We start from the raw sequence: 13,414 nt of genomic DNA, 5'->3' as shown, positions 1-13,414 counted from the left end.
TACAAATATTTTATGAATTTATGAATACTCATCCAAACGATCTCAATTTCATAGATGACCCAAAGTGCATTCGGTAAAACAGGCATAGCGTTTGCATACAGACTCTGATTTTCAACTTTTTTTGACTCTATGAACATCTAACAAAAAAGCTACATCCATTTCTCCTACACTTTTGCTAGGTTTGGAAAATTTTTTGAGGTCAGATTTGGCCTGAAAGATTGAGGTCTTGCCTCCTAAAGTTTCTGCACTATTTGTGGAACGCGCGTTTGTGTCCATTACCGCCACCGCTTACATCTAACTTGAGCAGAAATGTACAATGGTTTCTATTCTACTGCTGCTGACGTGAGAAAAAAATAAGAGAAAATAAAAAAATATAGCATCATGCTATACACATATTTACTATATAGGCATTTTACGCGCAATTGCTACTTGTATGCACTTTGCTTTGTAGTAAGTAGTAAACACTTTTATCTAACTTAAATTAAACACCATGTAACATAGAAAATAGAACCCATAAATAACAATACCATCATGTAACTAAAATTTAGCCAAGTATTTGTGAATACCGTCATTAGTGACAGATCACAACTTGACCCATCACTAATGACTGGCCTATTGAAGGGATCAGTGACGTCATAAGAGGGGGTGAATTAGGACACTTAGAATTATTTCGGCTCCAAAAACAACACAAGATAAACCTATATCAATTTTTATCTAAATTTGCTTTAGATTTATCTAGTGTGTCTACTCTACCGATCAAAGAACTTGCAATCTATCTAAGAAGGTAAATTGCAAGAATGTAAATGAGGAAACATAAATAAGATAGAGAGAGCAAACTCGGCATAAGTGATTTTTCTTGTGGTATCGATGACATGAATGCCACTCCTAGTGCATGTTGGAGCTCCACAAAGGATATGCTCTCGGTCGGCACCCGGTCACGGCTCTTGAGCCACCAAGTCATAAAAACAAGGCCTCCACCCGGATGAGCTACCAAGCCACCAAGGCAAGGTCTCACCACTAGCCTTTTTTCCAGTTCCTTACCACCGTGATCACTTCGAAGCTTGAGCCACCAAGGAAAGAGTCTCTACGTCCCTACACAGTCGCCTTGCCGTTGCTCCACACCAAGTCGGAGGGTCAACAAGCTTGCTGGCGAGTCACCAAGGCTCCAAAGTGCTGGTGTACCACTTGGTACTCCTTGATCCACTCTCTAGGCAGCAATCACCTGGCAACACTCTCTCTAAACCTATAAGTACTAATCACTCTAATGGTGTGCTTAATTGCCTTGAATGATCACTTTAAACACTTTGGTGGCTTGGATGTCTTCTCATGTGTACATAAACTTCTCTGGACTTCAACACCTTCAAATGGCCGAGTGGGTGGGTATTTATGGCCTAAAACTCGTGCACTAGCTGTTAACCCAACAGATCTGAAAAGTTTTTAATACCAGATGATCCGGTGAGAACAATAGTACTAACACTGGATCATTCGGTAGTACACTCTCACAAACTAGCCGTTAGAACCCTACTCAATCCTCTGTGAACATCAGACACACCAGTGCATACTTCATCTTCATCACCGGACTATCCGGTGAGTTATCCTGAGCCATCCAAGCATTTTCTTCTTCTCTATGTAAATTGCTCCGGTGTATGCATCCGGTGCACATCACTTCATCACAGGACTATCCGGTGAGTTAACTTTAGCCACCCGAGCCTTTGCAGCCCTCTCTGGAAATAATACTCTGGTGTGCACAAACTTAATCACCAGACCATCCGTTGCATTGAACTTCATTCTGCTTCTTTGCACTCTTCATTGTTCGGTGTATTATCTTGTGTTCATTCCATTCGCACCGGACCATCCGATGTGTTGAACATTCGATCTTCAGCGGCTACATCCTTCTTTGGTAATAATACTCCAGTGAGCACTCTGCTCAAACACCGGATCTTCCGATGAGGTCTTCAGGCCTCTCTCCCATTTGACAAATATACTCCAGTGAGTTAAACACCTAGAGCACCGGACCATCCGGTTAGGCAAATCTTCCTAGAACTTCTCCAATTCAGTCCAACTTTGTCCCGGCTGCGGTGGTTTTATGTATTGCATCATGAGATCTATTAACATATATTCTTGACAAACATGTTAGTCACATTAAATATGTTTTCATTAATCACCAAAATCACAATCATGTTCTAATGGGACAATTTTCGCTACAATCTTCCCCTTTTTGATGATTGATGACAATACAACCAAAGCAAGTGGCAAATAATAAATGAATCAAATGTAAAGATTATAAGCGAGTACAAAGTCTTACCACATTGCTTGGATGCATGTCCTTACCGCTCAGTACACCTTTGTTGTGGCTCTCCCTTTCTCCATTGCCACTATCTCCCTTGAACGACCTATGCAAGAGCTTCTCTTTTGTCAATCTAGACGCATAGCATCTTTTCTTCTCTCCCTTTGTCAACTTCGGCATTCCAAGATATCTTGCTTGATGCTACAATCTCCTCGCGTTGTTCATCTTGCTTTGGTCGTCAAACTTCTCCCTCTTTATCAACAATCTCCCAAAAAGGACTATAAACATATGCTGAACTCAAGGGAAAAAAATTAGAGCACATTGGAGAGAGCTTCACAAATTATAATCCAATAAAAGGATACCAATTGTGTGGATATCACTACAAAATAATGATACCAATTATAGGCTACGAAAACACATGGATCATAATTTATGAAACTCGCATAATATAATTCAAACTCCCTCTATATGGGTGCATACATATGATGAGAAAGAAATATATGCACAACTCGATAATATATCAAGATAGGAAGTTTAAGCTATTTTATACATGGAGGTAGTTTAAATAAATAAAAGATTTGACAATGATACCAATTGAGGCATTTAAGCATTGCATACCTCTGGGGACATGTTGATTGCTCCATGAGGCTACAAAAGATGTTACTAGAACACATGTTAGTCTCAAAATCACAACCTATAGGATATACTCCCCATAAAAGTGTGCATACAAATGTTGAATATTTGTGAGATACATATATACACTTGTTATTGATGACAATGGGGATTTATCCTATAGATTGGATCATGACACATAAAAGATACCAAATGTAAAATCTCGTGCCATGAAAAGAACCTACAACTAATAAACCATATAGGTTGCACATGGGTTAGAGATAAACAGAAGCAACCTACCATATGAAGACCAACACTAGGAATTGCAATAGATTGAAATAAGCATATGCAATCCTAGACGAGGCAAATAAGCTAAAACAATTAAAAGATTTTGCATCTAGCTCCATTACCTCTTTTACCTTTGGAAGGGGATTTGGGTATATGATGATCATGATCTTCATCAATGCTCCTATCTTGTATACCTGGTTTCTTTGCTTGAATCTTCATTTCATTTTGCAAGCCATGTCTCCAAATCCCCATAGCCGCTTCGGGTTTCAAGTACTCTTTGGAACCCAAACTGATTGGGGGCCCTTCATGTTGATGATGACTTCCTTGGGCACCCAAATGGGTTGGTTCCGCCTCCGGTCCTTTCCCCCAACTATGTGTGGAACCACCTTGCCATTGTCCTTCTTCTTGAGCTTGTAGTGGTTGCTCTTTATCTTGTAGTTGGACTTGGCGTAGAGGTTGGAGTTCTTGTTGGAGAGGTTTGCTATCTTCTTCTTCTCCTTGGTCTCCTTCTTAGCATCCTTGCATTGGAAGGACCTGTGGCCTTCTTGATGGCATTTGAAGCATGTCACGGTGGACCCCTGCGGTAGCTTCTTCACCATGGTTGCACAGTTATCTTGAGGAGGTTGGACATGTCCTTTGCCCTTTAAACTCATCAAGTCCTTCTTGAGCTTTTCTACTTCTTGCTTAAGCTCATAATTCTCTTGTGCAATGAGGTTATTAGATGATTCTACAATAACATTCTCAACAAAAATCTCATTGCAAAGGGGTGAGCATGATATATTAATTAAATCATTACAATAAGTAGAAGAATCTACCTTATGATTGTAATTAAATAGAGAGGTAGATTGGTTCAAAGGGGCTTTATTTTGAGATTAAATGCACTCAAATTTAGCTTTAAGATCTTCATGCTCCTTGTTTAGTAAATTGAGTTTGCACAATAATTATTCATAATTAGAAACAAAGGTAGCATGAATGTCATTAAGTGCATTGAATTTCTTCAGCTATTTTGATTATTTCTTAAGGGCCCTTTGTTGCTCGTTGATCAAATGAAGGAGTGAATCGTAGGAGGGAGAATCCTCATCGGATTCATCATCACTTACATCACTATCCATATCTTTGGCCATAAGGCACTTATGAGATGACTTGCGCGATGACCACTTGTGATGATGACCTTGAGGATGAGCTTTTCTTGGAGGGGAGGATGAAGCTTCCATCACTTGACCTTGACTCTTCATCGTCATTCACCCATCTCCCTATTCTTGTGAATGTCTTGGCTCTTTCCCTTGTCTCCCCCTTCTTGATCTTGGTGTTCTTCTCTTTCTTTATGTGATCAATTGTGTTGACCAAGTCTTCAATGGACATAGGATGATCAACCTTGACATTGATCCTCTTCATGTTCTTTTGTAACTTTGAGAAGAGCTTGGCCATCTTAGGATCAATTTCTCCATCACTTGATGTGCTTTGATCATTCTCTTCATAGCTCTCTTCATCTTGATCATCATCATCTTCTCTTGAGCTTGACTCTTACTCTTGTCTCCTCATCCTTGCCTTCATGTGTTGATATTGAGCTCGTTTGCTTGTGAGCATAAGGTTCTTGGTGTCGGATGAGGAAGAAGCTTCCACCCCCATGTTCATTGTCATCTCATATGCGGTGATCTTGTCGAGCACTTGACTTGGAGTCATCTTTTTTGTGTCATTATTGTTGTAGATGATAGAGACTATCAACTTGTATTTTGAAATAAGAGCTTAAAGTATTCTTCTCACCACTTGATCATCTTCAATTGGCTGCAAACCTAACCCATTGATCTCATTAACAAGAATGTTCAAACGAGAATACATATCATTAGCACATTCATTGGGTAGTTACTTGATGCCATTGAGCTTACTAACAAGCACATGATATTTCTTATTACGCACATCCTTTGTGCCTTCATGTATTTCAATAAAACTAGTCCAAATATCGTGTGCATTGATGAGAGAATAAACACGATTAAATACATCAACACATATAGATGATAAAAGGATACTCTTGGCCAATGCATCTAATTGTCTCTCCCTGTTGGTGATGCGAGGTCTCATCCCTTCCTCGGTGACTCTCCAAACATCTAACCCTCGAGCTTACAAATAACAAGTCGTTAGAATTTTCCATCAGAGGAAGTTTGTGCCATCAAAAAGTGGAGCACTATAGGAATCCATCCAAACCCCGAACATCACAACTCACTAGGCGGTGAAGTCTAACCGATCACAATGAGACTAAGGCTCAAATACCACTTGAATTAGCGAAACCTTGTGAAATGTGTGAAACTCTAACACAAATTGTAGAGCTAGATGTGACCTCAAGCTTTGATACCAATTGAAGGGATCGGTGACGTCCTAAGAGGAGTGAGTTAGGACATTTAGAACTATTTTGGCTCCAAAAATAACACAAGATAAACCTATATTAATTTCTATCTAAATGTGCTTTAGGTTTATCTAGTGTGTCTACTCTAACGATCAAAGCACTTGTAACCTATCTAAGAAGGTAAATTGCAAGAATGTAAATGCAGAAACATAAATAAGGTAGAGAGAGCAAACTCGGCATAATGATTTTTTTTTTGTGGTATCGATGGCATGAATGCCACTCCTAGTCTACGTTGGAGCTTGAAAAAGGATATGCTCTCGGTCGGCACTTGGTCACAACTCTTGAACCACTAAATCACAAAAATAAGGCCTCCACTCAAATGAGCCACCAAGCCACCAAGGCAAGGTCTCACCACTAGCCTCTCTTCTGGTTCCTTGCCGCTGTGATCACTTTGGAGCTTGAGCCACCATGACAAGGGTCTCCGTGTCTGTGCACAATCGCCTTACCGCTGCTCCACACTAAGTTGGAGGGTCAACAAGCTTGCCGGTGAGTCACCAAGACTTCAAGGTGTCGGCGTACCACTTGCTACAAGGTTGGATCATTCCTTGATCCACTCTCTCGACAACAATCATCTAGTAATACTCTCTCTACACCTATAAACACTAATCACTCTCTAATGGTGTGCTTAATCACCTTGAACGATCACTTGAAGCACCTTGGTGGCTTGGATGTCTTATCAGGTGTACATGAACTTCTCTGGACTCCAGCGGCACGCCACCCCTTCAAATAACTGTGTAGAGGGGTATTTATAGGCTCAAACCCGTGCACTAGCTGTTATCCCAATGGCTTTAAAAAGCTGTTAACACCGGATGATCTGGTGAGAATAGTAGTACTAACACCGGATCATCTGGTGAGTACGATCTCACAAACTAGCCGTTGCAATCCAACTCAATCCTCTGTGAACACCGGACTCCCCGGTGTATACGTTATCTCCATCACTGGACTATCCAGTGAGTTATCCTGAGCCATCCGAGTCTTTCCTTTTTCTCCGTGTAAATTGCTATGGTGTATGCATCCAATACACATCACTTCATTACTGAACTATACGGTGAGTTGACTTCAGCCAATCGAGCCAATGCAACCCTTTCTGGAAATAGTGCTCCGGTGTGCACAACGTTCATCACTATACCATTCGTTGCGTTGAACTTCGTTCTGCCTCATTTGCACTGTTCATTATCCGGTGTATGCAATACATTGATCACTGAACCATCCGTTGCGTTGAACTTTATTCTGCCTCTTTGTACTGTTTGTTATCTGGTGTGTGAAAGACATTGATCACCGGACCATTCGGTGCTTTGATCTTCAACTTCAATGGCTGCAACTTTCTCTGAACAAAATGTTCCGGTGTGTACCTTCTCTGATCACTGGATTTTTTGGTGAGGTCTTCAGGCCTCTCTCCCCTTCACCAAATTAATATCCTCTGGTGCACTTTTAACACTAACACCGGACCATCCATTATAACACTTCTAACAATTTTACAATCGAATACTATAGCATCAAATTATATCCATCTAATTGAGATCCAACAACTCACGGTTGAGTGAAGTCAGCTGTGAAATCATAGAATCCCAGTGCCTCAAACTTAGGCTCGGCTTAGGCATGCAGGTAGGCACCCTTTAGCTCGTATCGTTTACAGCCCCTAAACGACGGCAGATGCAGTGATAGTACGGCATGGTTGGAGAGTGAAAAATTGGTAAGACAATCACGTATTATTCAACTCAATTTATTCAAGCAAAGTGTTTTCAAGGATATAATAATAATACAGTGGTAGATTGATGAAATAATAAATGTGCAGTTTCCGCATATCATCATTGTACAGTGATAGATTAAATTTATTCAAGGCAGAAAGTAATCTGGACGTGCTTGTGGCGTGGTGACGAAAGCAAATGACGCAAAGCAAACAACGGAGAAGCAAGCCAGAGGTGGATGGGTAGTAGCCTGCAGGTAGCTAGGCTAGGCCTAGACGTTGGAGGTGGCGATGACGATCTTCTCTATGGCCTGCAGCGCCTGGACGGCGGCCTGGATGTAGAAGGCAAGTGGTCCAGCGATGGCGGCCATTGGGTTCGCCTTGATTTCTTCCTGGGCATCCTCGTCCGCGGTGGGTAGCAGCGCGTCGGGATCCTTGGCGAACTGCTTGGCCTGCTCGAGGTAGGCGTCCATGCGGGGCGTGGCGAAGAGGCGGACCCCCTCGACGTCGCCCCTGGCGGCAAAGCGCTGGCGGGCATGGGAGGTCTCGGAGGCGAGGGCGTAGGGGCGGCCTTCCGTCTCGTAGAGCTCCTGCGACTCCATGCGGTCGAGCAGCTGCTGCAGCTCCGTCCTAAGCATGCCCACCATGGGGTTAGCCTGGTCCAGGATGTCCTCCAGCGCGTTCTGCGCCTCCACCAGCTTGTCCCGAGCGCCCTCCAGGTTCTTCCCGTCAGCCAGGGACCTTGCCGCGCTGATGGAGTCGGCGTGCTGCCGGCGAGCCATCTCGGCCTGCAGCGGCCTCGTGGTCGCGTCACTGCTCGCGGTCGCGGTGCGCGTTATGTGGAGAGTTTGGCCCCTGAATTTCTGCCTTGCCCCCTGGGCATCAGGGTAGCTGACCGCGACATCGAGGATGTCTGTCTCGTAGTCGCTTTCATTGGTCTCTAAGAGCAAGAGGTCCACAACGACCTTGCGCACTTCTCCGCTGAAGAGGTCGCCGAACTTGACGGTGATCGTGCCGGACTGACTTTCGGTTTCTTGGTTGAAATCTCCGGGGGCAACCTTGACGATCTTATCAAGCTCAGCGTCCGGGCTAGTGGGCTTGGACAGAATAAGTTGCAGGTCCTGCACCACCACCGTGAGGAGGCCGGCCATCAGCTGCGAGAAGACGGCGAGCATGTCCATGCCCCCGTTCTCCGGTACGGGGCTAAACGTGCCGCCGTTCTTGGCGAGCTCATGCAGCAGCTTGATGTCGGCGCCCATGCCGAAGGCAAGCGAGTAGACGGGCACGTTGCGCGTATTGCCGACTTGCCTGGCATCACCATTGTTCTCCTGCCCGTCGGACATGAGCAGGATGTTAACGGTGCGGCCAGCGATGTACTGACGGCTGCCCAGAACTTCCAGGCCGGTCTCGAGGCCAGCCTGGATGTTGGTCCCGCCGCGGGCAGCAAGGCCGTCGACGATGGCCTTGAGATCGGACTTGGCAGCTTCGGACATGGCGCGCAGCGGGCAGAGCCTGGACGCGCGGCTGGAGAAGGTGACGATGGACAGACGATCCATGGGGCTGAGCTTCTTGATGACGAACTGCATGGCCAACTTGAGCTGGTCCAGCTTGCCGCCATCAGCCATGCTGCCGCTGACGTCCAGCACCACCACCAGGTCCAGCGCGGCCCTCCTGGCTGTGGAGGACGAGCTACTCACATCCAGCAGCACGCGCACGGTGTTGGCCTTCAGAGGAGCCTGTTTGTTGTGGTCTGCCTTTACCGACGCCTTCCCCGCATCGCTGAACCCTAGTGCGGACCTCCCTGCGTATATTAACATATACACCAACAACCCAATTATGTCTATCATTACATTTTCCCTTAACTTGTGTGCAAAACATTTGCATCACCGATCGATCTTTGCAGCTGCGCACGGTACCTGGTTTCGAAACAGGAGCGATAGGCTGGTCGTCATCGTTGAACATGATGGCTGGCAACCTTCTGCTGCGCCACAGGCACCTCTGAATCTGATTATCTACTCGCTAGCTGTAGCACTAGCTGCACACCTTGTGGTATGTCCACGATCCGGTGCTAGCGCTACCCCCTATATATACACACTAGCACTACACATCCAGCAAGAAGGAGAGGTTCGTCTATACCATCTTTTCCGCAGCTTCCTCTTCTTTGTTTGCATGTATCAGTTGACTGACCATGGAGATGTTTGTGCCATGTGCGCACCTACATAATCAGACTATGCTCAAAAACGGACATCCACACGGACTGCAGCCTGCAGGGGAGCTGGGCAAATGATTAAGTGGGGACCAATTAGAAACAGAGAGAATATACCAGCATTGAGAAGGCTTACGTGAAAAAGCATTGCTCGGACTAAGGGCCAGTTTCTGGGTGCGGTGCGGTATGCTGTGCTGTGATGAACTACGAAATTTAATTTGTTACGGCAATTTGTACAAATTCTAGTAACATTTTACTACTCTGTCTCTTGAAAGGATGTTTTTAACTAATAGCTATTTGTCCTAATTAAAACAAATAAATGATTTTACATGGGCTTTAAGTGCCTTGGGCCAATGATAGACGTGCGGCAGCTAAAAACAATGCAACACTGGTAAAAAAAATAACCCTTCACTACCAGTTCATAAAGGAGTTTTACTGTTGATTTTGAAGCCGAATCGATGTTTCAAGACTGTAATTTTTTTTAAAAAAAATTGCACCTGAAGAACCCACGCTCATGCTGTCGAAAGTCACAAGTCACACGATTTTTTACGCGAAATACGTACGCGTGCAGTTTGTGGCACTCAAACCCGAAATCTCTCAGCTCGCGCGATACGTCTTTACCATCCTACCATAGAAGTACTAGTGATACTATTAGCATATGCAATCCTTTTGACATCTTTTGTTTGAAACTTTAAATAATTATTTGGATATTAAAATGACATCAAATAAAAAAGATTCCAACTACAAAGTTGTAGATCTCGTCGAGGGCTACAGTTCTGATATAAAGTTTGTCCTAATCCGACATTGCCTGAAAAAGTTATGATTTTTTTTTAAAATAAGCTATATCACTGCTGGTTGGTGGCTAGAACCTACAGTGATAGTTAAGGTCTCACTGCCGGCTCATAACACGAACCGGCAATGATAGTATCACTGTCGGTTTGTGGCTAGAGCTGATAGTAATTATCAAGTTTCATTGTCGGTTCTATTCGAATGGCCTTTTAGTGTTAGTTTTTGATACGAATCGGCAGTGATAATCACTATCAGTTCATAAGAAATTGACAGTGATGGGCTGATATATAAACCTATTTCTGTAGTAGTGCAAGTGCGGCAGTTGAAAAAGGGGCATGAGCAGCCACCAAAAACTATAAGGCAAGGGACAAAAAACCTACTGAAATTTCAATGCTGTCCATGACTTCTATTTACGCTAACCAAACACAACGGAGTGACCTAGCCTCTTGTTTTCCGTTAAGGTTTCCCTAGTATCAAAGGATACACTTTGGAACGTGTGTAATTCCCTATCCCGAGATATGCCCTCTTGTTTTAATCGAGCAGTGATATAGTTCGAAAGCTTCAGACGTACATAAAAAATCGAGCCAATAAAAACTGACATTGATATGATTAACTCTGCAAGTTATTAACATGAATCGATAGTGATACATCACTGCTAGTTCTCGTTACAAACTAGTAATGATATTCAAATTATCACTACCGGTTCATAACACGAACCGACAGTGATATTAGCTCATTTAAAAATGTGCTTTTATAATCGGTAGTGATAATGGCTATCACTGCCGGTTGTGTTTACAAACTAACAGTTATACTTAAAAATCGGTAAGTCTTCATGCACGTGACTGCTCAACTTCACGCGCCCTGTTGCTCGGCTTCTCCCAGTGACTTTAAATGTTGCCCACTCTCGCTCGCTCACTCTATTACTCTCTTTCACTCTCTCTCTCTTGCGCTCTCACTCTCACTCATTGTCGCCTTCCACCACCGAGACCTCACCTGGGGAGGAGGAGGCCCCACCGGGCGGGTCGTCGGACAAGGTGCCCCCAACATCCTCGGACTCTGGTGTAAGGAAAATGGCCCTATTAGGCCATATTTGTAATTTTGGTGATTAATGACAATATAGTCAATAAGACTAATATGTTTGTCAAGAATATATGTTAGTAGGTCTCATAGATACAATACATGAAGAAGCCACCGAAGCAAGGACAAAGTTTGGATGAATTAAGAAGTCGTAGGAGTTTTGTTCTCATTGGATGGTTCGGTATTGAATATGTTGCACACACTGAACAATGAACAGTGCATATAGATAGAGGTAATTTTGTCTCATCGGATGATCCAGTGTTCAATAAGAAATACACATTGGAGCATTTGGTTCTGGGCAGAAGATTTTGAAGGCATCAGATAGTCCGGTGATGAAGCAAGAGTACAACAGACAAATACATCGGACAATGAACAGTACAAAGAGCTAGGCGAAGCTCAAACCATCTGATGGTCCAGTGATGAATTCAAGTGTACATTGGAGCATATTTTCTAGAGATGGTTGTATTTGGCTCGGATGGCTAAGGATTGCTCATCGGATATTCTGGTGATAGATTAATAAGCACTGGAGAAGGCACCAGAGCAATTTACATAGATAAGATGTTAGCTCGGATGTCTAAGATATACTCATTGGAAAGTCCGGTGATGAAGATGTAGTATACACCAGAGTGTCCGGTGTTCACAGTGGTTTGAGTGGGGTTCTAACAGCTAGTTTGTGAGAGTGTACTCACCGAATGATCTGTTGTTAGTACTACTCTTCTCACCGGATCATCTGGTGTTAACAAATTTTCAAAGCCGTTAGCTAGTGCATGGGTTTGAGGCTATAAATATCCCTCCACTCAGTCATTTAAATGTGTGGCATGCAACTAGAGTCTAGAGAAGTTCATATACACTTGAGAAGATATCCAAGCCACCAAAGTACTTAAAGTGATCATCTAAGGCAATTAAGTACAAGATTAGGGAGTGATTAGTGCTTATAGGTCTAGAGAGTGTGTTGCTAGGTGATTGCTGCCTAGAGAGTGGATCAAGGAGTGATCCAAGCTTGTATGTCTTGGTACGTCAGCATCTTGGAGTCTTGGTGATGCGCCGGCAACTTGAGCCGGAGTTGCTCAAGCTTGTTGACCTTTACACTTGGTGTGGAGAGGCGACGAGAAGCGTGTACGGAGATGCGGAGACCCTTTCCTTGGTGGATCAAGCTCCAAAGTGATAACGGCGGCAAGAAACTGGAACAGAGGCTAGTGGTGAGACTTTTACTTGGTGGCTTAGTGGTTCATCCGGGTGGAGGCCTTGTCTTTGTGATTTGATGGCTTAAAAGCCGTGACTTGGTGGCTTAAGGCCTTGTCTCTGTGATTTGGTGGCTTAAGGGCTTGTCTTTGTGATTTGGTAGCTTCGCCATTCACTCCTCCAAGAGAAGCTCTTACTCAAGATCATCATCACACAAGTCATCTCGCAAGTCATCTCACAAGTGCCTTATGTCCAAAGGTATGGATAGTAATATAAGTGATGATAAATTCAATGAGAATTCTCCTTCATATGATGAACTCTTTCATTTGATCAATGAGCAATAAAGGACCCTTAAGAAACAATCAAAAGAGCTTAAGAAATTCAATGCACTTAATGACATTCATGCTACATTTGTTTCTAATTATGAATAATTATTGTGCAAATTAAATTTGCTAAACAAGGAGCATGAATAACTTAAGGCTAAATTTGAGTGCATTGAATCTTAAACTAAGGTTCCTTTGAAGAAGTCTACCTTCTTTTTAATTACAATTCTAAGGTAGATGCTTCCACTACTTGTGATGATTTATATGCTTTATCTAGCTCACCCTTTTGCAATGAGATTTGTGTTGAGAATTTTATCGTAGAATCATCTAATAACCTCATTACACAAGAAAATGATAAGCTCAAGCAAGAAGTGGAGAAGCTCAAGAAGTACTTGGCGAGATTGAAGGGCAAAGGACATGTCTAACCTCCTTAAGATAACCATGCTTTCATGGTGAAGAAGCTTGCAGAAGGGTCAACCATAACATTCTTCAATTGCCATCAAGAAGGCCACAAGTCCTTCCAATGCAAGCAAGTGAAGAAGGAGACTAAGTAGAAGAAGAA

At 43.4% G+C, this 13,414-nt stretch overlaps 1 protein-coding gene across 1 annotated transcript; it reads right to left on the bottom strand.

Annotated features, from left to right (window-relative positions):
* Window positions 1-7,311: 7,311 nt before the first annotated feature.
* Window positions 7,312-9,462, bottom strand: LOC133900061 (E3 ubiquitin-protein ligase WAV3-like). The gene is made up of 2 exons (XM_062341152.1): window positions 9,192-9,462; window positions 7,312-9,076 (listed from the first exon to the last, which is right to left on the bottom strand). Exons 1-2 carry the CDS (start codon window positions 9,235-9,237, stop codon window positions 7,548-7,550), a joined length of 1,575 nt encoding a protein of 524 aa, XP_062197136.1. The 5' UTR covers window positions 9,238-9,462; the 3' UTR covers window positions 7,312-7,547.
* Window positions 9,463-13,414: the final 3,952 nt, after the last annotated feature.

This window comes from Phragmites australis, chromosome 19, assembly GCF_958298935.1.
Source record: "Phragmites australis chromosome 19, lpPhrAust1.1, whole genome shotgun sequence".
Lineage (NCBI taxonomy): Eukaryota > Viridiplantae > Streptophyta > Magnoliopsida > Poales > Poaceae > Phragmites > Phragmites australis.
This window is presented reverse-complemented; position numbering and strand designations above follow the sequence as displayed.

What these genes read in the sequence shown, in the direction of transcription:
- LOC133900061 (XM_062341152.1), bottom strand. Translation starts at nt 9,237, where the DNA reads ATGTTCAACGATGACGACCAGCCTATCGCTCCTGTTTCGAAACCAG. An exon ending in CGCTCCTGTTTCGAAACCAG is followed by an intron (nt 9,077 to 9,191) that starts GTACCGTGCGCA and finishes TAATATACGCAG; the next exon opens with GGAGGTCCGCACTAGGGTTC.